Here is a 26,855-nt window from a genome sequence, read left to right on the forward strand (position 1 = left end):
GGTAACTATATTCTTGTCTAGTCTTGAGATCGAATTTCCCCAGAAAGACATCAAGCTTTCATTCCTAGGTATCTTTTTTAATTAATAATGTTTATATAAAATAGAAACGCCAAACATCTTTATTTTCAATAAAACACAATTAAGTAAAGAAACTAAGGCAAACCTAAAAAATTACATAAGTAGGTATTCATCAAAGATAATAATAATCATCCAAACCACCGCGCAACGAGGCAATATCCAAAATACGAGTATGTACTGGCTGCGTTACTGAATATACCTATCTAAAATTATAACAAGGTATGTAATTAACTACCAGCCTTCCAGTCACCCGTGGAGTTATCACACGGGATGACAAGAACGTAAAATACCTACGTAGCTAAGAGTAAGTAAGTACCTACTTGCTTTTTGTAAAACCAAAGATAAGACACTTTGCAGAGAGAAACTCAGACTTGGGCGCGTTTGGAACCCTCGTAGCTTTAGTTACGTAATTAATTATCCCCACTATATCGTACAAATTTAACAATTTCGACCATCAAAAGGAGTACAGTAGTACCTACTTTTAATAAATGATTTTGACTTTGACTTTGAAAATAAAATGAAACAGTGGGTTTGAATAAAAAGAATAAATCAGTATAATCGCACTCATTATTTTATCAAAAATAAAACGTAACAGTTTCGTCAACTCTACAAGGTAACTAGACACGTGACATTTTAGTGAAAAGTTCTAAGTGCATTAAAACCAAGTTATCCTGGACAGCAGCCAAAATGTGTTGTGTGGATAAACTTTAAACTAAGTACCTACTTACGACATAAGTAATATTGAGTGTGCTATAACCAATTTTTAACCCCCGACCCAAAAAGAGGGGTGTTATAAGTTTGACGTGTATATCTGTGTATCTGTCTGTGGAATCGTAGCTCCTAAACAAATGAACCGATTTTAGTTTTTTTTGTTTGAAAGGTGGCTTGATCGAGAGTGTTCTTAGCTATAATCCAAGAAAATCGGTTCAGCCGTTAGAATGTTATCAGTTATCAGCTTTACGTTTTTCAAAATCCCGCGGGAACTCTTTGATTTCCCGGGATAAAACGTAACTTATGTATTAAGGCGGGGTATAATCTATCTCCATTCCAGATTTCAGCCAAACCCGTCCAGTAGTTTTTGCGTGATTGAGTAACAAACATCCACTTACAGGTGTGTCCGCGGCCTTACAACGTAGACCTCTAATTAAAACAATTTTTAAACGAGTTTAGACATTCAAAAAAAAAATGGTTAGTTGTAAGTCGGATGCATACAGGAAGGGTTCCGTACCATCATACAAGAAATAATACTATAATTTTTTAATATTTTCATGGCAAGCCTATTTTCACCTTGTATCGTATAGTCCAAAGCCATACCTGCGAAAGTCTTGTTAAAGTCGGTTCAGCAGTCTCGAAATTAGTCGAAACAGAAACTGCAAATTTAAAAATTTTTGGATTTTTATACCAAACCCAAGCTTTCACGGGCTTTGTCAGGTATTTTAAAATTACAGAGAGATACTTCTGTTTTATTGTTTGTAATAGATTCATAATATTTCACAAACTGAAATTTTCGAAAAAAAAATAAAAACTTTAAAAATAAAAATATTTTTTTAAAAATAAAACGAAAAACTAAAGCAGCGTCACTTATCAAATTTATTTTTGTTTTGTTTTACTTAAAATAAATGTGTTTTATGCCTTTTTTATTAAAATACTAGCTAATGCTTGCGACTTCATCCGCATGGATTTAGCTTGTAAAAAATCCTGAGGGAACTCTGACTTTTCGGGATAAAAAGTACGCCTAATAAATGATCCATATCTATACCTATGCAAAAAAATTACGTAAATCCGTTGTTCTTCGCGATGTGATTGAAGAACCAACAAACAAACAAACTTTCGCATTTAAATATGGTTACTGATTTTTCTTTCCCAAAACAATCCGCTTGGGAAAAGCGTTTTCATCAAATCAAGCGTTGATATGAAAGGCTCGTATAAATGGTTGCTAATAAGGGCAAGGGTTGGAAATAGAGATGGACCTTTTCACAGATAGCATGGGAAAAATCACGTGAAACGCCTTTTCATAAGTAACACTTGCTTTCTTACTTAAAGTAGCCTGTAAACAAGTGTAAATTAAAAATTTATAACTCACCTGACAAAATGAAGGTTACAGTGACTAGAAAAGAGCTGATAACTTTCAAACGGCTGAACCGATTTTCTTGAATTTTAGCTGAGAACACTCTCGATCAAGTCATCTTTCAAACATAAAAAAACTTAATTAAAATCGGTTCATTAGTTTAGGAGCTATGATGCCACATACAGATACACAGATACGCAAAAATCCACTTTCCGTAAAAACCAACCTGCTAATTATCAGCGCTATTTGATCTTTCGAGGATCATTCCTAGTTAAATTAATGTAGGTAACAAACGGTTTGTTAGTGCGAACACTGAAAAAACACTTTCCGTGATAATCGCCTATGGATACCCAGATGAAGGAAGATTATAATTTCACCAAATGAAAATGATTTACAATTAGCAATCAGGCCCGTCGCTAGTGGGAATGTAGGAATGCCTCAACAATCAGTTTTCTATACTTAGAAGGAACAATTAGGTATTCTTGCTGGAATCATCCATCTCTCATTATATTTGAAGTGAGCCACTTAATGCCCACGATTACATTCATTGCGAAAATAAATTAGGTAGTATTTATTATAGATATGTAGTATTTATAGAATATTTTGGAAACCAGCAACTTCGCTGGGCAATAAATATAATGCCTGCCTCTAGGCTAAGTAAAGTTAGCTTTTAGCTTTTAGCAAGTCATTTATTGCTAACTGTGAACGTTTATAGGGTTCCATACCTTAAAAGGAAAAACGGAACCCTTATAGGATCACTTTGTTATCTGTCTGTCTGTCTGTCTGTCTGTCTGTCTATCTGTCTGTCCGTCCGTCCGTCGTGTCTGTCAAGAAAACCTATAGGGTACTTCCCGTTGACCTAGAATTAGGAAATTTGGCAGGTAGGTAGGTCTTATAGCGCAAGTAAAGGAATAAATCAGAAAACCGTGAATGTGTATTCACGGTTTTCTGATTACATCATTAAAAAAATTGAAATGTGTTTAAATTTTCAAAGTAAGATAACTATACCAAGTGGGGTATCATATGAACGGGCTTTACTTGTACATTCTAAAACAGATTTTTATTTATTTTTACGGATAGTAGTTTTTGATTTTTCGTGCAAAATGTCGATAAAATACCCGAGTACGGAATCTCGGTCCGACTCGCACTTGGCCGGTTTTATAATAAGCTTCCAGAAGACATATTGAAGATGTCTCTCAATAAGTTCAAAGTTTTCATAAAACGTAAACTGATTGAAAAATCCTATTACGATGTAAGGGATTTTTTAAATGATACGAAAGCTTGGGAATGAGTTACTTGCCAAACAGCTTTGATAGTTCTAATAAGTATAAGTAATTGTGTAATGTGGTGATAATAAAAAAAAAGAATCCTCGGCTGAGTTTTTTGTAGGTTCTTCTCAGACTTGGACGCGTTTGGAACCCTCTAATTATCACCACTATAATATCATCTTTCAAATCTAACAAATCTGTCAAACAAAAGGTGTACAAATAAATATTCCGTAACTTTGAATTTAAATGATTTTGTTTTTTTTGAATAAATTAAGTCTTTGTGAATATTTATGTCAAGGACTAACTATCAGACTAAACTGTTATTTTACCGAAAAGAAGTTTCAATACTATACCTACGCATATAATTAAATGCCAGCCTTGGTCTAGATATGGAATAAAAAGCCTAGATTTTCTAACGAAAATTGTTTTCGAGTACCAAGAACATCCCGAGGCCTTCAATTAAATATTAGCTACATAGTAATATTGAAGTTTTACTAAGAATTTAGTTTTTTTAGGTCCAACAAACAACCCAATTACTTACTCGTAGACGTAGGTATTTCATCATCATTTTCAACCGATAGACAGAGGTTTGTCTACATACTTGCACTCGCCACGGTTTTGCGCCGCTTGAATCCAGCGGCTCTCTGCGACTCGTTTGATGTCGTCTGTAATACCTAGTGGGAGGTCTTCCAACACTGCGCTTTCTGATGAGAGGTCACCATTCTAGCACCTTATGACCTCAATGTCCATCAGTTTTTCGAACTACGTATACTGCTATTAGCTGACGCCCGCGACTTTGTCCGGGTCGAATTAGGTTTTTTGAAATCCCGTAGGAACTCTTTGATTTTCCGGGATAATAGTAGCCTATGTGTTAGTCCAGGGTATAATCTATCTTCATTCCGAGTTTTAGCCAAATCCGTTCAGTAGTTTTTGCGTGAAAGAGTAACAAACATACAAACATACACACATATTACATACACACCAACTTTCACCTTTATAATATTAGTGTGTTCTTAGTTCTTTGTCAGCAATTCCCATTCACAAGAAAGACGAATTCGTTTCTGCCAGTGTGCCATGCGCCTTAGATGGCTTGTTTAAAAGTTTTAGAAGCAATTCTTAAGCGCCATCTCCACAGACGAGAGAATTGCGGCGATAGTCTCGCCGTGCCACCTTGATACAACTCTAAGGCTGAGATCTATAGACCGCACTTTGAATTTACTCAGACTCAAGACACAACGAGACAGGACATAAATCTATCTCGTTTTCTGAAACTTAAGTCTAAGCAAAGTCAAAGTGCGCTCTATGAATTTCGAACTTAGATACCACTCTCCACAAGGTGATACCACGCGATACTGTCGGCGACGATATAAGTCGGACTCATTGCGATTTCCTCGCCTGTGGAAATGGCGCCTTAAAGGTCTACGTTAGAAATTAACGTGAGGTTCCGAACTCTATTGTCACGTTCACAATGAAACTGGGGCTAAGAATAGCTGGATGTAGACATTGCAAAGCCTTTTGCCACTAAAAACTACTACTTTGCTGGTTTGTAAGGTAAGAAAAGTTCGTAACAATGTTATACGCCGTGTCTGATCAATATTACCTAAGTATAACATTAAAATGAGACCGTATGCCCTTACTACCAATTAGGTAATAATATACATAGTAGTCAATGACAATACAAGTCGTAACAAAGCGAAAATTGTACGTCTATGAGTCGTAAGATGTGAAAACGCAACGATATAGGATTTAAAACAGCTGGACCTTGACAAAAAATAACTAGGTTTAAGTTAAGATTATTTTAGAATATTATAAATTAGCGTTAAAAATGTTCCAATATAAATGGCAGCAGGTAAAAATTTTGAATAAAAAAATAAAAAAAAAAGTTCCATAGATCGCAAGAATGAACTGGTAAAAAACTTAGTGAACTTGAAGAACCGTTTGAACATTTGTCAAGTAGCAGAGTACTAACTGTTTGGTGGGCATACCTCATATAATGTTCTAATAGTTTACGTAATTTTTCAAATACGCTGTATACATACGTAGGTACTCGTACATGATAGACCGCCGTAGTAGGGGGAAAATAAACTTAAGTAGGTAAATACGTAACTTAAGTAGGTATAAGTAGGTAAATACATAAGTAAACCCGATTCGTCTACTCTAGGTCAAAGAAGTCTTGCAAGAAAGCACAACTAGCAATCAATATGGCATTGTTGCATAACACTCGACTGCAGGCGACGCATTCGATCCGATATGCCTTGAATTATTCACCCCATGAACCATACCATGGCTAAATTTACACTGCCCGATTGACCGCCTTCGCCACGGTGTCTCCATAGACTAAACGAAACAATCTAGATGGAAAAGCGATTAAAGTAATCCCGATCAATATATTATCATCATTGTTGACCGATAGCTACAGCTGGACATGGGTCTCTTGTACGGACTTCCACACGGCATGGTCTCGCGCCGCCTGAATCCAGCGGCTCCCTGCAACTCGTTTGATGTCGTCTGTCAACCTAGTGGGGGGTTTTCAACGTTGCTCTCTTTGGTGCGAGGTTGCCATTCTAGCACCTTGGGACCGAGACGTCTCCTATCGGTTATTCGAACTATGTACCCTATAACTTCAGCTTCGCAACTAGTTGAGCTATGTCGGTTACTCTGGTTCTGGTTACCTATTAATAAAGTAAATTGTACAGTTAAATAAAATAAAAGTTATATGGTGATATGGAAGCTAATGTTATACTATTTTCACGGCCCATCCGTTTAACCAATTTTGACGAAATTTTGTACAGTGATAGCTTGCATCCCGGAGACTAACACAGGTTACTTTATCCCAGAAAATCTAAGAGTTGTATAGAGATATGAAATTTTACATAACATACTTGAATATTATTATGTCCATATTTTCTAGTAATTGGATTAATTGGCTTCTTGTTTGTGTTTCATTTATTAGCTGCCAGTTTCTGTCTATCTTTTATTTAGTCTGTGCTGCACCATGCGACATTGAATGCAATGAGTTCATGTGATTTAATTCAGTCATAGTGTGTTTCGCGATGCCTGCAGTCAGAGGCTATAACCTTTATTTACTTTAAAATATTCATTACTTACACTTAGTTATATCGGAAAATAATTTAAGTTTCAACCGAGGTAATTCTTACATTTATCTTTTTTCTATTGAATATCAAACTGAAAACTTTTCATTATAATTACTATCCATACTAAATATTATTAGGTCATTATAATATCAACCCATTGCCGGCCCACTATTGAGCACGAGTCTCCTCTCAGAGTGGGGAGGGTTTAGGCCATAGTCTGCCACGCTGGCCTAATGCAAATTGGCAGAAAATTAGGTACAAATGTTTTTTTTTTTTAATTAAAAAGAATATTAGCCATGCTAATCATGACTAATACTCCCCTTTCCCCTCCAATTGAGCGTAACGCTTCAGCCAGGAGTGGGTACGACAATAGTGCAACGGGTGGGGTTTGAACCGCCGACCGTTCGGAATTCAGTCCGCCTCAACCGTTGAGCTATCGAGGCTCTACAAATAAATGTGTTTGTTCGCCTGTCAGCTGTCTACTAGCTTTTCACGGCCCGTCCGTTTATCCGATTTTGAAAAAGAATTATACAGAGATAGCTTGCATCCCAAGGATCCATCCTTCCATCAGTTTATTTGTCCCACAACATCAAAAGCGAACTTTTTTCTTAAAAATTCTTAATCAAGTAGATGAAGTCGCGGACATTATCTTTTTTTTACAGAGATAGCTTTTGTAGTAACGAGAAGCCTTGAGCGGAAACAGAGATAGCTTGCATAGGATATTTTTCATCCCGGAAAATCTAAGACTTTCCACGGGATTTATAAAAATACCTAAAAGTCAGGTGCCAGCTGGCTCTAATGAATGCCCCGAAATCCACACGGGTGAAGCAGGCATTATATAGTACATAAGTAATTGGAAAACATTATTACCTACTAGACATTACGGAGTTTATTATGTAGCATTTTGGGGTTACGATATTAGTTTTTTTTGGCTTTAATTACTATGTGGACATGACTTGTTTGTTAACTTCGCTGATAACTGGCTCAAAGTAATTTTCTTTCATTGCAGATGTTTCGACGAGTCAGAATGGACGAAACTGAACTTCGCCGAATTCGGCTACCACCGCTGGAGATTGCGTAGTCCAAATTTTTTTATTAAAATTTAAAAAAAAACTTATTTCATTTTAGGGATGACGGTTGTTGTACATCGATTGGTGAAACTTTGAAAATTTAATAGATAACATTCCTAATATCCTATAGGACCAAAAAAAAAAAAGCTGGTGTTCACACGGTAGCGCAAATTCGAATCCCTATGTGTCTTCGAGCTAATTTGATCCAGGACCCATAGTGACCGGAGAAGCGTAATCTACAGCCATGGGTGACCAACGTGTGCACCCAGCCTAACCTTCCCATCCCCTCCTGCGATGTATACAACCGTTATTTGATGAGTGATGAGCCATTTCATAGGTAGGGACTTTAGGAACCTCAAAAAAAATACCATAGTTTAGTGCTCGTACAGTGTGGCAGCGTTTATCCGGAACGTAACGGGTTTTGTCCTGACAACTTCCAGTTTCATCACGAAAGTTAAGCGATTTTAAAGTCTTAATATGAAAATGATTTGGAGGTACCAAAGACACAATATTGTATATTCGGCGTAAACAAAACCTCACAATGATGGCTTATGTTTTCAACTTTCGTGACACGTACTGGAGGCGCAAGTTGCAGGACATACTCGATCGTGGTTTTCAATGTTTCAAAACCAAGTGACTATCGTCCGCAGGCGTAGTCCGCCAATACGGTTTTATTACTTACTGTAACTGTATGATTGCTAAGCTGTGGAATATGCTTAGGTTATATTATAGGTAAGTTCAAGATTGATGTCAGAGGTCTATAGAAAATCCCTTGTTCTCAGGTGAGACGTTGAACGGACAGCGTCTGATCGAGTTCCGACTCGGCCAGGAGGTGGAGTCGGAACATGGCTTGTCGATAGCCGCCGCGGAGCTGATGGTCCGCGCGGAAGTCACTCCTCGCGCGTCCAGGCGCCTCCGGTACACGCTCTGGGCGTTCACGGTCCATGGGAACGCGAGCGTCGGTGAACTGGCCGGAGCAACGGAGGCAGGAGGTACTGTCAGAATCGTACACCTTGTTTGTTTTGGACTGAGTATGCTGCGTAGACTCTCCTGAGGCTGCTACAGCCTCACCCGAGCGTGGTGACCATAAAGCTCCGCCTGGGCGTGAGCCCTGGACTTGAAGAAATAATTGAAGAGTTCGGCGGGCAAAGTCTTCCTAAGGACCGATGTTGATACGAATAGGTTGCTTTGCTGGACTGGAGGCGTCTGATCGAGTTCCACCTAGGCAATGAGGTGGAGTCGGGGTGGCAAACACGAAGCTCCGCACCATTTTTTTGGAAAAATATTTTTAGGGTACGGTCTCTCCTAAATTTTTTAGGGTAGCGCGAAGTTCCAAGGCAAGGTCAAGGCGTGGTAGACTATATCCAAACCCTTCTCATTCTGACCCCGTGCAGTGCTCAGAAGTGAGCAGGCAATGAGTTGATGATGATGATATAATACTTCATTTTCTTGGGATAATAATGTTCCCAGGGCCTCTCACATGTAGTACAATAAAGGAATTGTTAATGTTGGATCAGGTGGTAGGAACGGCGGGCGAGGCTGGCAGCGCGTGGACGTGACGCGCGCGGCGCGGCGCTGGGCGGCAGCGGGCGCGCGCGAGCCGCTGCGGCTGCTGGTGGACTGCAGCGGCTGCGCGGGCCGCGTGCGGCTGCGGCTGGGCGGCGCGGCGGCGGCGCGGCCCCTGCTGCGCCTGCGCGCCGCCGCACGCGCGCCGCGCCGCCGCCGCTCGCTGGACTGCGACGCCGCCGCGCGCGGTCGCTGCTGCCGCGAGAGCTACTACGTCAGCTTCCGCACGCTCGGCTGGGACGACTGGATCGTCGCGCCAGAGGGCTACTATGCTAACTATTGCCACGGCGTGTGCGAGCCCTACCTGAACTATCACTCGCAGGTAGGTACTTACACTCATAGTCTTTTTCGGAGACATTTTCGCCTGTAGTTAAACTGCACGTAAAAATACAGCCTATTTTATTAGTGTGTGCAATATAGCCTGTTTATAAACTCTACATGCACTTGCAATAAATGCAATTTGAAGCGCAGTAAACGCACTCGCAATGCGTTTAGAACTTTAGATGCGTCTAGCGCAAAATTTTACTGTGTGTACCTGGTCTAAAATGGTACCTAAGTAACTGCTTTCCTTCCAAGTACCAACAGCTGCTTTATTGATCCTAAAATGTTACCTAACTACTTACCAACTACGTTATCGATCCTAGGACCTAGATGATACAATAGGCAATTAACGAAAGTTTTTCAACTACAATATTCGGCCTCAATTATTTAATCATACTTGTCAAAACGCCAGAAGTAGAGCGCCAGTGTAATTTCCGGCGGTGCAGGTGGTGGAGGCGGCGCGACTGGAGCGCGCCGCGTGCTGCGCGCCGGTGCGCTTCTCCGCGCTCTCGCTGATCTACTTCGGCGCAGACTCCAACATCATCAAACGCGACCTGCCCGAGATGGTGGTCGAGGAGTGCGACTGCCCGTGAGCTCCGAGCCTCCTCCGCCGCGCCCGCCGAGCCCCGCCTTCCCCGCTTCCGCCGCTCGAATCCGATTTAATCCGAATCGATTATAAATAATATTCTCGACTTGTGTAATTTTGTTCCTCGCGTTCGAAAGACTATATCCTAAAAACGAATCGACTGCGTCCGATTCGCGTTGCGACGGCGTCGCGCCCTTGAGACATTTGACACCCGGCGCGACGCGTCGCACGTGCGGCCCCGAGACCCGTCGCGAGCCCGCGAGCCCGCGACCTGCCAAATCCCTCGCGGCCGCGCGTGCGACGCGCCGCGGCCGCACCGCGCGCCTCACGTCGCCGCGCGAACCTTGCGTAGGCGGCCTAAATAATTTAATATGCCGTTTTCTTTCACCCCGTTTGGTGATCGCTTGTAATTATTGTAAACTGTATTATAATAATTATTATAATTATAATAATAAAATAATAAATCAACTTTTTCATAATTATTACTACCTCTTTTATTTGTATCCCCTTTTGAACTTTGTCTTTTAAAATACTTGACTTTGTTTGACTTTTTACTCGACTGTGAATACATCTTTACCCTGCTCACCATGCCTGCTCACTATTTTCTTTTAAGACGAACCACAGACGAACTAACTATAGTATTTTACATCCTTGAGTTTACATTTAATTATATTATTTCCTCGAAATATATCAAATTACATTATTCTAACACATTTTAATAATAAAAAAACAGAGCTCCTTTCGAATCAACTTTGTAATTTGTTTGGATACGAAATACGTAGGTATACGTAGCTCAGGTAAATTGTGTCGCCCACGCATTACTTTATGACGACACTACATACCTAATTAAATAGATACTTCAAGGCAAATAACTAAAAGTTACAAAGTAGAAAAGTATGCGTAAAAATGAGAAATGATGCGAAAAATAAAATTAATATACTTATTTATGATTTGACACGCTTCTATAATTTGTCTAAAAAGCCTTTGAAAATTTCGAAAATTTTCGGTATTGGAATCATCATCAATATCAACTAATCGCTGCTTATTACTTACTGAGCACGGATCGTCTTTTAGAATGACAAAGGTGTGGCCATAGTCTACTACGGTGGCCAAGTGGCAGACTTCACATACCTTTTAACAGGGCTCTCTCCGTCACTCGCTTCATACAATCGTAGTTCCAATTTCATTTGAATATTAAGCAACCAAAGTCCATGAAATTTTGCAGACATATTCTAGAAACTAATATCTGTGTCTGTGGTGTTTTAGATTTTTCTAAAAATATGTACCTAGTTTTAAAATTACAGGGGCTCAAAGATTTGTATGTAAATTTTTAAGACCGCGTAACTTTGAAACCGAATATTTTAACAGAAATCTGGAAAACCACAGACATAGATATTAGTTTCAGAATATGTCTGCAAAATTTCATGGACTGTAGTTGCTTAATATTCAAATGAAATTGGAACTACGTTTGTATGAAGCGAGTGACGGAGAGACCCCTCTTAGGTTTCCTCACGATGTTTTCCTTCACCGTCAAAGGAATTATATCTACCTATTTGAAAAGTTACGCTAAACTAGGGCTTTGAAAGCTCTGAACCGTGAAAGTTTTTTGAAAAGTATAATCGAGATATCAAAAAAAATACAAAAACTTTCATTATCTCTATTTTGAGTTGAGTCTCTAAGGGTTATTTTGAGTACCTAACGTAAAATTCTCCTAAAGTTTTTCAGATGATCAAAGGGATAGGTTAAGGTTATTGATATAATATTGCTAGCTAATGCCCGCGACTTCGTCCGCGTGGATTTAGGTAATTCGAAATCCCGTGGGAACTCTTTGATTTTCCGGGATAAAAAGTAGCCTACGTGCTAATCCAGGATATTTTCTATCTCCATTCCAAATAGCCAAATCCCGCCATTATTTAATGTGATTGTAGAACTACTTACCTAAATATACTTATGTACTACTAAGTAGTGCTATATTTAGCTATTGAAGTATCAACATCTCGCACAAAGTTGGGAGTTGGGACTATTGCTATTGTTTGTTGAGAGCTGAGAGAGCAGGCGCCGGCTCGTCGCGTGCATTTCGGGTGCGTAGCGAATAGCGATCGATTCCACAATATCAGTGACAAACAGACACGCCGACGCCGGCCACGTCCTTTACTTGCTACACTCTCCGCTGTGCTCCGGCCGCCTAACTGTATGTACAGGTCACAGAAAATATAAAAACAGCCACAGCCACGTGGCAATGCAACTTTATTTTATCAGCTTCTTTTGGTGAAGCTTCAGAGTATTGATCTCCGCCGCAAGGCTGCTGCCTGGCGGCTTATCAGTGTTTTACAGAATTCAGAGTGTGCTCAGGAGCTATTCGATCTTGCCCCCCATTCATCTTTTTTTACCACCGTACCGCAAGACGCCGGACGATTTATGCCGTCAACATTCCTTCTACGCTTTGCGTCAACATTCCTTTAACGCATGCCTAGGGTTTGGAATACTATTCCGAGATCAGTGTTTCCTGTCAATTACAATAGGGGTATCTTTACAAGTGTAAATTAAAAATTTATAAAACCCCGACAAGTGAAGGTTACAGTAACTAGAAAAGAGCTGGTAACTTTCAAACGGCTGAACCGATTTTCTTGGATTATAGTTAAGAACACTCTCGATCAAGCCACCTTTCAAACAAAAAAGAAAACTAAATCATAATCGGTTCATTAGTTTAGGAGCTACAATGCCACAGACAGATACACAGATACACACGTCAAACTTATAACACACCTATTTTTGGGTTGGGGGATAAAATTGAATGAATAGGCACCTTCAAGGCAAACGGGACAAAAAAATTGGGCAAAGCTGGCTCCGTCCTTTAGAATATTTACTCTCTACTCCCTGTATTGTAGACTGTACAGGTTTTAAATATTGCTTGCCAGGGCTAAGTTCTGAGGCAGTAACATACCATGGGGCTGGCAGGCTGCGGCGCCCGCCGGTCTGTCTGTCGCCGCCTGTAAACACAGTAAGATAATGCACTAACCTAACAGATCTGCCGCAGCATCACTTTGATTGCTCGTTTATATTGATGATCGGTTTTATAGTTTTTGTATTGATTTTATAGTCTCTCTGTCTCTCTATAATACAAGAAAAAATCTTTTAAATAAATTGGTTTGTTTTGAAAATGAATAGCCCTTTACACTATTGGTAGGTAGGTACGAATTGCAAAACTACGCAGGTACGTATATGGTTTCTACTTACTTCGGGTAACCCGATTCCAATTCTTCCTTCCAACACTAATCTTGGGAATGAGAATTATGCTCCTCTCTGTAAATGTCCAAAGAAATAAAGCTTCCTGGTGAGCATGAGTTTGTGGACCAATTCCGTACCTAACTTATACCTTACCTACCATAACTTAGTGTGATGTAAAGCTCTGCCAGGTGAACTTGAGCATTTTTCTGCAGATCAACATTTCGAAAGTTTGCAAGCAGTGTACAAGATAATCTACACATACAGACCTACCTAAGTACGTGGCAAGGAATGCAACTGCAGTGGTTGCAAATGAAACCACAATCTCCTGAGTGGCCCAACTAACTATGAATACCTACATAGCGCAATACCTGAAATTATTGAAATTAATGAAAATAAGGCTTTAGCTAGAACCTTTGCGCGATTTTATAAAGTCTAAAATAACCAAAAATCTGTCTGTTTGTCTGTCTGTCCGTTTTTTTCATTTATTTTCTTTTCAACAGATCTTTATTTATTTTTATGAATGATGCTTTTTTGATTTATCGTGCAAAATGTCGAAAAAAATACCCGAGTACGGAACTCTCGGTGCGCGAGTCTGACTCCCACTTGGTCTGTTTTTCCCCCATCGAGTCACACCCGCAGCTACAGTGTGACTCATTGGGAATGCTAATGTATAAAAGTTTGCAACTATAGTAACAGTGTGACTTGATGGGTGAAAATCGATGAGTTGCTACTTCCCGAGTCACACTATGACACGATTGGGTGAGGTGTGGCACTCTTCAGGCACGAAACCCTAAACTCCTAAATCCACGCGGGCGAAGTCGCAGCCATCATCTAGTACTAATACCTAGCTAATAAATATGTATTACTATTCTGAACATCTCATTCATAGTGCATTTCCCATCGATATGACCTTAAAAAGCCGGTACTAAGTTTTTAGAAAGTTGTTTTTGTCCTTTTCCAACTCCTCGGAACTCAGATAGCCCGTCTCTTTTCATCTTGAATCCGTTCATTCTCACCATGTGTGTGAAGATCTTTGCGCGTGCGTTTGTTTACGTAAATGGAAATAAATAAGAAAAAGTCTAGTCATTTTTTTTATTGTTTTTTAAATGAAAGTGACTGTGAGAAGGATGAAAAAGGATCAGAGTTCAACGACTAGTAAGGATAACGTAAGATTTTTAAAATTTTACCAAGCTTTTAATTATTCAAAGAAAATTCCATAGGAGTAACTTCATATTGCAAACAAATAAGGATACGTAAAAGTTAAATTAAATAAAAAAAAAGTATCCTTAAATTTTAAATTGGAAAAGCATTTATTGTATAAATAGGTAATAGGTACTTATAATGTAGAATGTTAGGTACTTATTTAGGTCGGAAAATTCAAAATGGCGGCTATATTGATGTAACTTTTATTATGACTTGTACCTAAATAGCTTGCAAGTTAGCTCATGAATTATTAAGATCCTATTGGATCTAAACTATAAACTTAGGGTACTGCGTACTTAAATACTGGTTGTTTTAGGGTCTACAATTACAAACACTAACATTAGCCTAGACCTAGTTTGATTAAGTATTATTATTTCAGTGAAAACTTGCTTTTTGCTTAATTTTTCGAATTGTGAAAATGCTAGTCTAAAGAAAGTCAGAAAAATTCCCGGAGTTTGGTTTTGGTACTTACTTCTAGTTGAAACGAAAATGGAATACGCATGGTAGGTATCTTCTGGAACCTCAAATATCTGTCAGTTTGTCTGTAACAACGTTTTATTCAGAAACTATCAACTTGCGAGGCTGAAATTTTTGTCAGCGCTACAAATTATTTCAGGCTACCTGAAACATGAAAAATGAAAAAAAAATTACGTGGGAAAGTCTTCCTTGGAACTAGGAACGGCATTCCGAACCAGTGGTAAATTATTTGACGATTCAAAAGCACTTGTAAAAGTTTATTTGAATAAAAATCTATTCTATTCTATTCTTGAGTGGGATCTTGTTGAATACCTACTTAGATACCTATTCATATTTGTATAATTTTTCTAAAATATTTTTTACGAGATGCCTGGACTTCGTCTGCGTGGGATTAGGGTTCATTAAAAATCTCGAAGGAATGCTTTCATTTTCCGGGCTGAAAAGTAAAATACTATCTATTAAAAAAATATCCGTTTCAAGTATGCAAGTTATCTCTGTACCAAGATTCGTCAAAATCGATCGCATTTGTAATATTACCTAGTATGGATAAGGATTTTGGTATAGAACAATGATCGTGCTAGTACAATTTTGAACTACTTAGGTACTTACTTGTGTAGTTTCTTTTATTTAACTTTCCCTACATACCAAGAATCGAACCAGAGAACTCTTGCCTTCGAAACGAGCACTTACTTATGTGCCAAAACTAATCTCTTAACTTTTGACTTTATGTTATTTAATCACATTATTATATTTATTTTTAGACCAAACAATCACTCGATAGGAACGAAAACGTTTCGGGGAAAACTAGCCAAGAGGATAATATCACGAACCTAAATAAGCAATCCATTAGAAATGACACAAACATTAATATATTTCTTATAATATGTATAATTGGTGTATCTTTAGCTATATTATTAGAAATAATAAACGTACAGAATCGAAGCAGAAATATTTGCAAAGATAATGTGGAGAACAGAAGGTCCTACTGGGTGTATTCTGCCTACAGCGACGTTGAAAACAAAAATGGATTACTCAAACACGTGCATTTGGTGTTAGAACGTCTCGGATATGAGAAGAGTACGAACAGAACCCCTTGGACTTTGCTATGGTCTCACGATTATCCTTTCAGAGTTTTATACCCAAACTTGCATAGATTAAAAAACAACCAGAAGGTCAACCATTTTCCTGGCACGGGTTTCATCACTAACAAAGTGGATTTGGCAACATCAGACTCCAAATTTATTCCTCGTGCGTTCAAAATACCCAAAAACAAAAAGGAGTTTTTGGAATACGCGGCGGAAAATAGAAATGCATTGTTTTTGGAAAAGCACAATCAACATCGAGGTGTGTACTTAAAGAACGTGACCGAAATTGATTTGTCAAGTGGCGAAAGTTTCGTCCAGGAGTACGTGCAAAAACCGTTCTTAGTGGACGGTCATAAGTTCGATATTGGCGTGTACGTTGTACTCACATCTGTTAATCCTTTGAGAGTATACTGGTACAAAGGAGACGTTTTATTCAGGTGAGAATACTTAGACTTAGAAGACATAGAAATTGCGATTTGCGTCTATAGTGCGTGCTAATTGCTAAGGCAAGATGCATACAAGATTTGTATCTTTAAACTTTCACTTTACTTGTGTTGTATACCTACCTAAGTGTACCTATCTTGGATTCGTGTTCCGTAACCAAGCGTTTTGCATCAATCTCTTAAATTATAACAATCTCTTAAATTATATCTTAAGGGCCTGTATCACCACCTCCAGATAAACCTTATCTGACGAATAAATTTGTCATTTTGATAGATTCCCAATACAAAAACTGTCACAACGTCAATTCGCCAGATAAAGTTTATCTGGAAGTTGTGAAACTGGCCTTTAATGATCTTTACGACAACTACTTGCATTTGAGGCATAAGTTTGTACATTCTCTTAATTACTTAGCGAAAGACAAACCGGAAAATGAAAGAGTTCCCACGGGATTTTTTAAAACCTAAATCCACGCGGACTATCGTGGACAAATCGCAGACATCATCTAGTTATAAAATATAATTAAGAATGAGCTCTTCTATTCCAGATACTGCCCAACAAAATACTACCCATTTGACCCAAAAAACCTGGACAAGTACGTGGTGGGTGACGACTACCTGCCCACGTGGGAAGTTCCATCATTGGCACATCCCTATACCTCACTCGGATTCAGCATGAAGGAGGCTTTCGACCATTATGCTAGCTCTAAGGTAAGATCTATGCTAGTCGAGCCTAGATCCTATCGGGAAATTAGTTTAAAATCGATTGCAAAATTTGTACCGAACAGACGAACCCGAATAAAAATAAAAAGAATACCCGGCTGAGTTTGTTTTGGGCTTTTCTCAGACCCGGGCGCGTTTGGAACCCTTGTAGCTTTAGTTTTAAGTTTACGTAATCAATTATCACCACTATATAATCTTACAACAATTCTGATTTCTGACCATCAAACGGTACCTACTTTGAATAAATGATTTTGAGTTTGAGTTTTCACAAACAAACAAAACTAACAAATACAACGACAAGAAAGTGAGTTAATATTGTACTATCATCCAGTTTCATTGATGCGTTTCCGAAAATCCTGATAGTGAGTTTCCTTTACTCTTAACTATCTTATCTATTGTATTAAATAGCTATTAAATTAATTAAATGTGCTATAGCTAAAAGGCTACATCATTAAACTGCTTTATAAAAAACATACATACATAATACATAGACTGCTAAAATCATAACCCTTCCTTTCGGCTTTGCCGTAGTCGGGTAAAAACTAGGCACCTACATAATTTTAAAAGTAATTACTTACGTATAAAATTTATTTTATTTCCCGAGTGCCTCTAAAAAAAAGGCACAAGGTCAAAGTTCACTAAATTTTGGTGAATATTTCCGTAATGGTCTAAGTATAGGAAAATAACACCTACCTTCTGACGTTATTAAATTAGTAGCTTAGTAAGTTGCAGGATGGAAAAATAAGGGATTAATATAGGAAGTCGCACACTAAGCTTATTCTAAAGCCCGCTCTACACTTGCGTGTATATTGCGGCTATGAATAATTTTGCCCGCGATTCTCGCGTGAACAACCGTGAACTCTGTGCGAAAACTTGTCCCGTCTACTGTCATGTCCGCCACACTCACAAAGGCTAACCGCGACTTTCTATAGAGAGTTTGCGTTACTTGCAAGTTGCAGTTTTTTAGAAAAAAATACAAAAAGATATCCCGCTATCAAAAAAATGTTTTTTATATTATTGGCGACACTCAGAAAAGCAGGTATTATTTAAATATTTTTATCGAATAATTGGAATGTCCTCTCAAAACCAACACAAAAAACACAGGGTCAATGTGTAGACTGTAGAGGTTATCCAAGAGTTTTAATCTAAACAAAGCAAATATTGTTTGGTATCATTTTGACTGTGGTCATTTCACAACTTTTCACAATCTAATTTGCAGTGCCTTCTCAGTCATCGGACAAGCGTGATGCGGCCGCAAAATAGTCTACGTTAATGTTACGCAGCATTTGCAGGCTGTCGTGAGAGTGTAGAGCAGGCTTAATGAATGAAGTCATTTCCTTTTTCCACGTTAATGAGCTACAGGAGGTGTACTAACTGGCACTTGCCATGTAAATCCGTTCAGTAGACGATAAATAACGCGCCAGCTGACAGTTGACACCGTACGCACTTTTTTAAAGGGGTGAAAATAAGGCTCTTCAAACACGAAGCATGAATTCGTAAAAAATAACTGTTTTTGACGTGACAACGTCTTATAATTCGATAGAGCCGGCTGCACGCACAAAAAAACATGACTCATGCGGCGTTACCTCGCTCTGAGGCGTTCCATGTAAGGCTTGAAGTGCAAGCGAGAGCGTGGAACGAGCGACAAAGAAGCACAATCGGCCTTTGTTGTCACGTTCAACTATCGTCAGTAAACCGACTTTACAGACAACCAATTTTTTTTTAATTTTGTAATACTTTCCCACCTATACATACTATTTGTGATGAATCAATGTGCAGACAACAAATAATAATAATTATAGATCCTTTTAGGTTTCGAATTTATAATTATAGAACTTTCCATCGCATGTACGTTTTTTTCATACTATTCTAAAATTACACTCATAAATAAATTATTAACAATAGACATTACCTATTAATATTAATAGAAAAAAATTGGCAGTCAGAAATGAAAAGTTAAAACTAAAAAATTACAATGTTTTTTTTGAATTATTAAATTAATTGTAGTATCAAAAATTATAAGTACCTAACCTAAGTATAAAGATAGGAAGGTATAGATATCATCGAACGCGCATATCATAGGTGTTACACGTCATATTTACAGCTATAATGTACTATTATTAATATTATCATGTAGGTGACGCGTCCTTTAAAGTTTTTACCTAAGTTCGCCCAACGTGCCTAAAAACGTTTTCACTTCAACAAGAATGAACGAAACCCATGAAATCATAGCATAGGCGTTTTTTTTCTACAAAAAACATCTTTGATTGTAGATACCTTTAAGCGATTAGCAGTTGGCGCCACGTTTAGCCGCGACAGGTTAATATGTCGATCACCCCGACACGAACGCTATGGTATTAATGAATTTAACCCTTTGTCTGCAAGCTATAGCCGGTACCTTTACCCGGTAGCTATCGATTGCTATTCGCCGTAACGCGGTCGGGTTACCCGGCGCGATTAACATGGGTCTTAGACCTTGTTTACAAATGTGATTAGCGATTAAGCTAAGTATAGTAAAAGGATTATTGTTAGAGCCTATTAATGCCCCAATGCTGGGACAACCCAATGCAGTTAGTACAGAATAATCGGCTAATTCCTCTGAGTTGACGATACATGTACTTTCGATGGGCATTGCTTGCGTCTCCTACTATACTCTTAGTTTACGCTATGCTTGATCTAAAGATGGAAGAGACATTAGTTACCTACTTACTAAAGTCCACACCTTGTCTCTACCACTCACCACTTTTTATAAAAGCCGTTTCTTATAGGAATTGTTGGATATGAGCTGAGATGCTCCACACAGTTCAATTCTAGTGTGATCTAGTGAATTAAACCTACTCACTCCTGAAAAATTTAGGTTTCCTCCAAAAACCACGTGACTAATTTAATATTAGAAACAAAACTCAGAGAGATCCATCCACTATCCACTCTGGATAAGGATTTGGATCACTTCAACCTTTTAGACAAAGTTTTATTAATTTTTATGTCAACGTTTCCAGGGAAAGAACACAACTAAAATGTGGGAAGATGTGCAGGAAGCGATCACTGAAGTGTTTATCAAAAAGGAACACCATATTATCAGTGCAGTAAGTTATCTTAAATATCATAAGTTACTAGACTATTATAGTAATCTACCTAAAGAGTACAGAATTTAGGCAGAGAGGGTTTGCATGATTATAGAAAATGACGATGCATGATTTAAAGATGTCTTTGATCGAAGCGAAATTAAATATTGCAGACTTGATAAACGTCCTAGGTGTAGGTACCTATCTACTTATAATATTTACCTAAGCCCCTCCAAATCAGAAATGAGGAGAATACTTTCTGATTTGGTGGACTTAGGTAAAGTTCAGCAGGAGAGCCAAACCGTTGAGCTAAGTCGATTACCTACTCTGGTTCTCCGTTCTCCTACAAGCTGAAGTGGTAATCGGAAGGGCACATAATTTGAAAAAACTGATAGACTTTGGGGTGCCAAAGTGCTAAAATGGCGAACTCGAACCGAAAAGTGCACCGTTGGAAGTATCTTCCCACTAGGTGAGTTCCTGCAAGAAATCTTGATGTCCAGCCGTGGGCATCTATTGTTTAACAATGATGATGCCCCTATCTATCTATTTTGATAATTAATTAAGTAGTCTCTACTCGGCATCATAATGGGATAGGTATTTTATATGATTTTATCTATTCAGTAGGAAGGTTAATTTCAGTTAAGAACTGAAACATTAGCTTGCTCTGCTTTGAGTAGGACAGGAATGTGGAAATACTCAAAGTAGCACGGTTTCAGGTATAAGACATACTTATAAATAATTTTCGCCGATTATTTATTACTGTAGGTATTTGGCAGTCCCTGGCGGCTCCGCTTTTGAAGCGGTCTCAGTGACTGATTAGGACAGGGTCAATGTGATAACGCACGCTGTCTTCTTTTTGCATTCAAGCTTTTTTAACTGTGAAAAGAATCTCGAAGTATTTTAAGCACCTCTTTTTTTAACTAATTTTTCTTTCTAGTCCGCCGACACCGTCCACTTACCTTTATATTAATCTCTTTAAAGTTTTTTTTGGTCGCTTGTAGTTTACCTGTAAAGCCCGCTCTACACTCGCGTTGCAATAGACCGCGAAGTGTGCCGCGAAGCTTAAGTTTAAGCCTGCTCTTCACTCGCCCGTGAAAACTCTAATAATAGTGTGGAGTGGTGTAAATGGATGTTTCCCGCCGTTCAGGGAAAGTTCATGGACTTTCACCCCACTTTCACACGCGAGTAAAGAGGTAATAGTGTCACGGCTTTGCATTCGCGCTTCGCAGCGTTTCTCAGACCCAGTGTCTGATGTTGATGGTGATGTTGTTGCCCACACCAAAAACTGTCGCAGACATTCACACTAGATTTATCATCGTGATCATGATCAAGTATCAACCAATCTCCGGCCCACTAGTAGTGAGCATAGGTCTCTCTGAAAGAAAAAGGTTCAAAATTAACGGTAAAGAAAAACATCATGAGGAAACCTGAATGCCAGAGGGGTCTCCATAATTTCTCAAAGGTGTGATGAAGTTTACCAATCCACACTTTGCCAGCGTGAAGAACTACGGCCTAAGCCTGTTTCATTCTTAGAAGAGACAATAATATATATGTGCATAGGTGCGGCGATGGGGTTAAGGTGATGATGACTATTTTAAAACTTGTTATTTTTCAATTTGTATTTTTTCTCTTTTCAGCTCAAAAACTATTCTACTCAAGAGAATTTCTTCGAGATGATGCGTTTCGATCTAGTAGTGGACGAAGAGCTCAAAGTCTACCTGCTGGAAGCCAACATGTCTCCCAACCTGAGCTCAGCACACTACCCGCCTAACCAGCTGTTGTATGAACAGGTATTATACAACTTGTTCTCTCTGGTTGGACTCGCTGCACATTTGAATGATCGCAAGTGAGTAAAATCCACACTTACCCGATAATAAATATATATCATCAATATAATCCACAGCTGGACATAGGTCTCTTGAAGGGGCTTAAACACGCATTGCGCCGCCTGAATCCAGCGGCTCTCTACCTGCACTTTCCGGTACGAGGTTACCATTCTATAGCCCCATGGGACGCCAACGTCTATCGCTTTTCCGAATTTCTTATGTGCCCTGTCCATTATCACTTCAGCTTCGCAACCTGTTGAGCTCGGTTACTTTGAGTTCTCTTACGGATCTCCTGATTTCTGATTTGATCATGAAGAGAAACTCCAAGCATAGCTTTCTGTGTAGCCCGCCGAGTGACTGGGCTTTGTTATGAGTTAGGTTTATTGTTTTTATGGGGTACTAGCCGATGGCCGCGACTTCGTCCGCGTGGATTTAGGTTTTTCGAAATCCCGTGGGAACTCTTTGATTTTCCGGGATAAAAAGTAGCCTATGTGCTAATCCAGGATATTATCTATCTCCATTCTAAATTTCAGCCAAATCCGTTCAGTAGTTTTTGCGTGAAGGAGTAACAAACATACACACACACACACATACAAACTTTCGCCTTTATAATATTAGTGTGATTTATACCTACTTAATCGGGTTGTTTATACTTACAAACTTATCTTTTTTGACTACTCTTGCCTGCGAAAGCTAAATTAAAATCATACCTACCTAGACAGTAGGTCATAAGTATGCGGTGCGGCGGTAGTCTAGAAAGAGGCTGAAACCTTTTATTTATTACATACGTACCTAGATATGGTATGGCCCCAGCATATTGCACGGTCGTTAAATTTGCCTTTCCGAAGTCAGCATTTTTTGTCAACTTTTGAATGAATGAATGAATGAATATACTTTTATTGTACACCACAAAATTAGTACAGAAAAACACATACAAAGCTCAACAAAATATAGGTACAATTTGGCGGCCTTATCGCTACCTAGCGATCTCTTCCAGGCAACCAAAATGGTCCAAAGGATATAGCTATAGATATTAGAGGCAGGTAGGACTTTTGTGAACTTTGCCCTCAAAAATAAAGGTCATTCATTGAAGAGATTGCTAATGGTTAGGTATCACAAAATTGAGAGTACTTACCATGTATACCTAGATAAACAAAGTCTTAAAAACTCGAAAAACCTTTTTACATCGTCGTCAAATACATACTTTTTTTATTATCCAGCGAGGATCCAGGAACCAAAAACATGTTATCATCGCAAAAGAACATAGCAGTGTACAGCAAAGAATGCAGTTCGATCTGCAAGGACAGTTGCGAAGTATCCGACGTGTGTGGGCTGTGTAGACACTGCCTAAGCCCTAGGCTGAGAAGTAGCCTATTGATTGCCTATAAAGAGAACCTAGGCAAAGGAGATTTCAGAAGATTATATCCGCCTGCTATGGTAGGTTTATAGGTTAAACAAAAATTGTAAATTCAAGTAAAATCTTAAAACCACCTAGAGTTTAAAAGTGTAAATTAAAAATTTATAACACCCCCAACAAGTGAAGGTTACAATAACTAGAAAAGAGCTGATAACTTTCAAACGGTTGAACCGATTTTCTTGGATTATATAGCTAAGAACACTAACGATAAAGCCACCTTTCAAACGAAAAAAAAACTAAATTAAAATCGGTTCATTCGTTTAGGAGATACGATGCCACAGACAGATACACAGATACACACGTCAAACTTATAACAACCCTCTTTTTTTGGTTGGGGGTTAAAATGTGTCAGTTGGTACTGAATGTATTAAGATTTTCACATTTTTTATAATGATTGTTCCTACCTCCTACAGTTATCATATAATTTAGGTATAACAATATTCCAATAGATAGAAAGCATTCCAACATAATACTTTTCTGGCTTTATTTAGAGAAAAGTTTTATATCTTTTCAAGATTCCGTACCTCAAAAGGAACCGTTATAGGATCACTTTGTTGTCTGTCTGTCTGTCTATTTGAGTCGCCAAACTTTCAGTCCGCTCTTTCACCATTAAGGTATTGGGGCACTGTATACATACTGCCATCTTATTAGAAATATAGGTACTTACCTATTTCTTTTTGGAAAATCTTTGCTTCATAGTTAATGAACTTAAATAACAGTATTAACCACATACCTATTCATTTCAGACACCAAATCAGAATATCGATAAAAAGATAAGGAATATAACTGAAACAAACAGACTACAGTATTTGTGGTATCAAGGAAAATGTAACACAGACATCACATGGTGTACATAAATTAAAGTAAAACAAATGTTATATAGTTTTTAAATTTTATTTATTAAACATGTTTTTTAAACAATGATTTTTCTTAATACCTACGACCCTACCAGAGCCTTTCTTATACAAGAAAAAAAATCAGTTTTCAACCCTAAAATACAAATTCAGCCCAAAAAAAATTCAGAAATTACAAAATTTTAGTAAAAACAATTTAAGCAATTAAGTTTAATTTGTTTTGTCAGAGATGAAACTTCTTAGTTGCAATCATTTGTATCAGAATTGAAAACTGATTTTCTGCATTAGAAAGGGGGTAACTATCATTGAACCATAGATTGTAGTAATCCCAGAATGTAACTTCCCAAATCTTCATCCTGATTTGTCCAAGACACATAAATGCTTTTAGTACTATCATCGTCTCCTTCAACCTTTATAAGGACTGACTCTACCGATATGTTGCCATCTGATATGGTTATTGACCAACCTTGCAACTTCTCTGCTAACAAAGTTTTGAGCTTTTCAGCCGTTTTAACAGACGGGCCAGGATCATCAAATCGTACTGTGCTTGTGAACCTAATAATGTGTCGGTTTATACCAATTTCATCACAGATTTCATCTAAATCTAGTAAGGAAAGTCTATTGTCTTTGACACATAGAACTCCATGGATTACTCTTCTCCGTTTTGGGTCTGGAGGCTGAGCATTGTACCTCACTGCTTCTGCCTTCAATAATCGTAAAGATACATCAATAGGTATTTTGGTAGGAGTTGTTATTGTAGTTGTTTCTCCATTTGCTGGCATATAACAGCTAATCTTGAACTCTTTCTCAATTTTGTCCTTCAAAAACTCCATCTTCTGAGCTTCTCCGTGCACTAGCAACACATTCTTTGGTTCACAGTACTGAATCAACTGCATAATGCCCTTAGCGTCAGCATGCGCTGAAAAGGACATGTACTCCACAGCCATTTTGACTTCGACAACTTGTCGATTTTCAAACTCAACTTTTTTAGCACCATTTAAAATTTTGTGTCCTACAGTTCCTTGGACACAGAACCCAGGCATAATCAACATGTTTTGCTCATATGGTGCCCATTTCTTGAATATATTCAAAGATAAACCTGCATGCAACATACCTGGTGTGGCAAATACCACCATAGCACCAGGGTTATCAATGTATGATTTGTCAAAAGGCTTGATATGCTTAAAATCAAACATATTCCTCTGTACAAAGGTCTTTCGAATCTTCTGGTTAGTCCATGTGATGAACATTTTATAGTAGTTGTTAGCTTTCTCGGTTAATCCCAAAGCAAAGTAGACAGGATACTTTAAGTTCATTCGTTCCCAATATGTCTCCAACAAAATGCACAGTTCTTGAGCTCTGCCTAAGGCGAATACTGGTATAAGAACTTTGCCTCCCTTTTCCACACATTCATGCACTTTTTTCAAGAAATCTCTTTCACGACAACGCTTTGAATCTCTTATGGTAGTTGCATATGTAGACTCTGATATTAACAAGTCTGGTCTACACTTATCAATCCACGCGGCACCTAAGTGTCTATCTGGAGTCATATTGTAGTCTCCTGTGTACACAACAGACTGGGACCCAACTTTGATCCAGAACATAGCAGCGCCGAGTACATGACCAGCATAATAAGCTTTTATTTCTAACTCATTATCAACCATGACCGACTGGTGCAATGTTACTGCTGTAACTTTCTTGATACAATCTTTAATCATTTGCGAAGTGAAGAAGTTTGACTCGCCTTTCCTTTCTACTGCGACTTTCCTCATGTCTTCTAGTAAAATGGGTGCTATGGCTTTTGTTGGGTGGGTCATGTATATAGGGCCTGTATAACCGACCATCTCGGACATGTAAGGAAGGGCGCCACAATGGTCAAGATGGAAATGTGATATGATGACACAGTCAATCTGACTGGTGATAGGACCTTCTGGAACGATGTAAGAGAAGTCAGGGAACCTTCTCTCGTCATTGTAACCCATATGCATCCCACAATCAAGCATAATGTTTTTACCTCCCATGGACAGCAAAATACAGCTTCTCCCGACATCCTGGCCAGCGCCTAGTGGAGTTATCTTAATTTCCGGCATAATGATAAACTTTTCTCAGTATTAAAATCGGATTTAAAAGTTTAATCATACGTCGCTGCGCAGTAAACGGGCACTAGTATTTCACAGCAAGTACATTGATCTGAACGTTCATTATTAGAAATATTAACACGAAACCAATTCTAAAAAAATAAAGAGTTAACAGTTGTAATTATGTTTGGGTTTTGTTTGGATATCACTAAAATAAAACTCTAAACTTGACCGTAACCTTTAACTTTTTTGACACTTGACACCTAACCTAACATCACAATCACAATAAACGTCAGACAATCTAAGTTGACATTGACAATCACATTCACTGATATAGTCCGTTGTGGGACAAAATGACTTCTCACGCGCCAATTTAAGACTATGGGTCTGCTGTCATGTCAAATTCT

The 26,855-nt window shown here is 38.5% G+C and overlaps 3 protein-coding genes across 3 annotated transcripts; 2 read left to right on the forward strand and 1 right to left on the reverse strand.

Annotated features, from left to right (window-relative positions):
- Positions 1-6,096: 6,096 nt before the first annotated feature.
- On the reverse strand, positions 6,097-26,728 carry LOC123872928 (integrator complex subunit 11). Its single transcript, XM_045917532.1, has 2 exons — positions 24,624-26,728; positions 6,097-6,133 (listed from the first exon to the last, which is right to left on the reverse strand). Exon 1 carries the CDS (start codon positions 26,458-26,460, stop codon positions 24,673-24,675), a length of 1,788 nt encoding a protein of 595 aa, XP_045773488.1. The 5' UTR covers positions 26,461-26,728; the 3' UTR covers positions 6,097-6,133; positions 24,624-24,672.
- Positions 6,545-10,467, forward strand: LOC123873430 (inhibin beta chain; the record flags this gene model as incomplete). Its single annotated transcript, XM_045918274.1, has 5 exons — positions 6,545-6,561; positions 7,519-7,589; positions 8,362-8,571; positions 9,097-9,467; positions 9,913-10,467. Coding segments are annotated over 5 exons (816 nt in total), but the record flags the coding sequence as incomplete, so codon positions are not given.
- Positions 14,303-24,525, forward strand: LOC123872929 (probable tubulin polyglutamylase ttll-15). Its single transcript, XM_045917533.1, has 7 exons — positions 14,303-14,446; positions 15,722-16,482; positions 17,034-17,196; positions 20,208-20,294; positions 21,911-22,119; positions 23,320-23,536; positions 24,263-24,525. The coding sequence occupies exons 1-7, from the start codon at positions 14,387-14,389 to the stop codon at positions 24,371-24,373; spliced, it is 1,608 nt and encodes a 535-aa protein (XP_045773489.1). The 5' UTR covers positions 14,303-14,386; the 3' UTR covers positions 24,374-24,525.
- Positions 26,729-26,855: the final 127 nt, after the last annotated feature.

The sequence above is a fragment of the Maniola jurtina genome, chromosome 16, assembly GCF_905333055.1.
Source record: "Maniola jurtina chromosome 16, ilManJurt1.1, whole genome shotgun sequence".
Taxonomy (NCBI): domain Eukaryota; kingdom Metazoa; phylum Arthropoda; class Insecta; order Lepidoptera; family Nymphalidae; genus Maniola; species Maniola jurtina.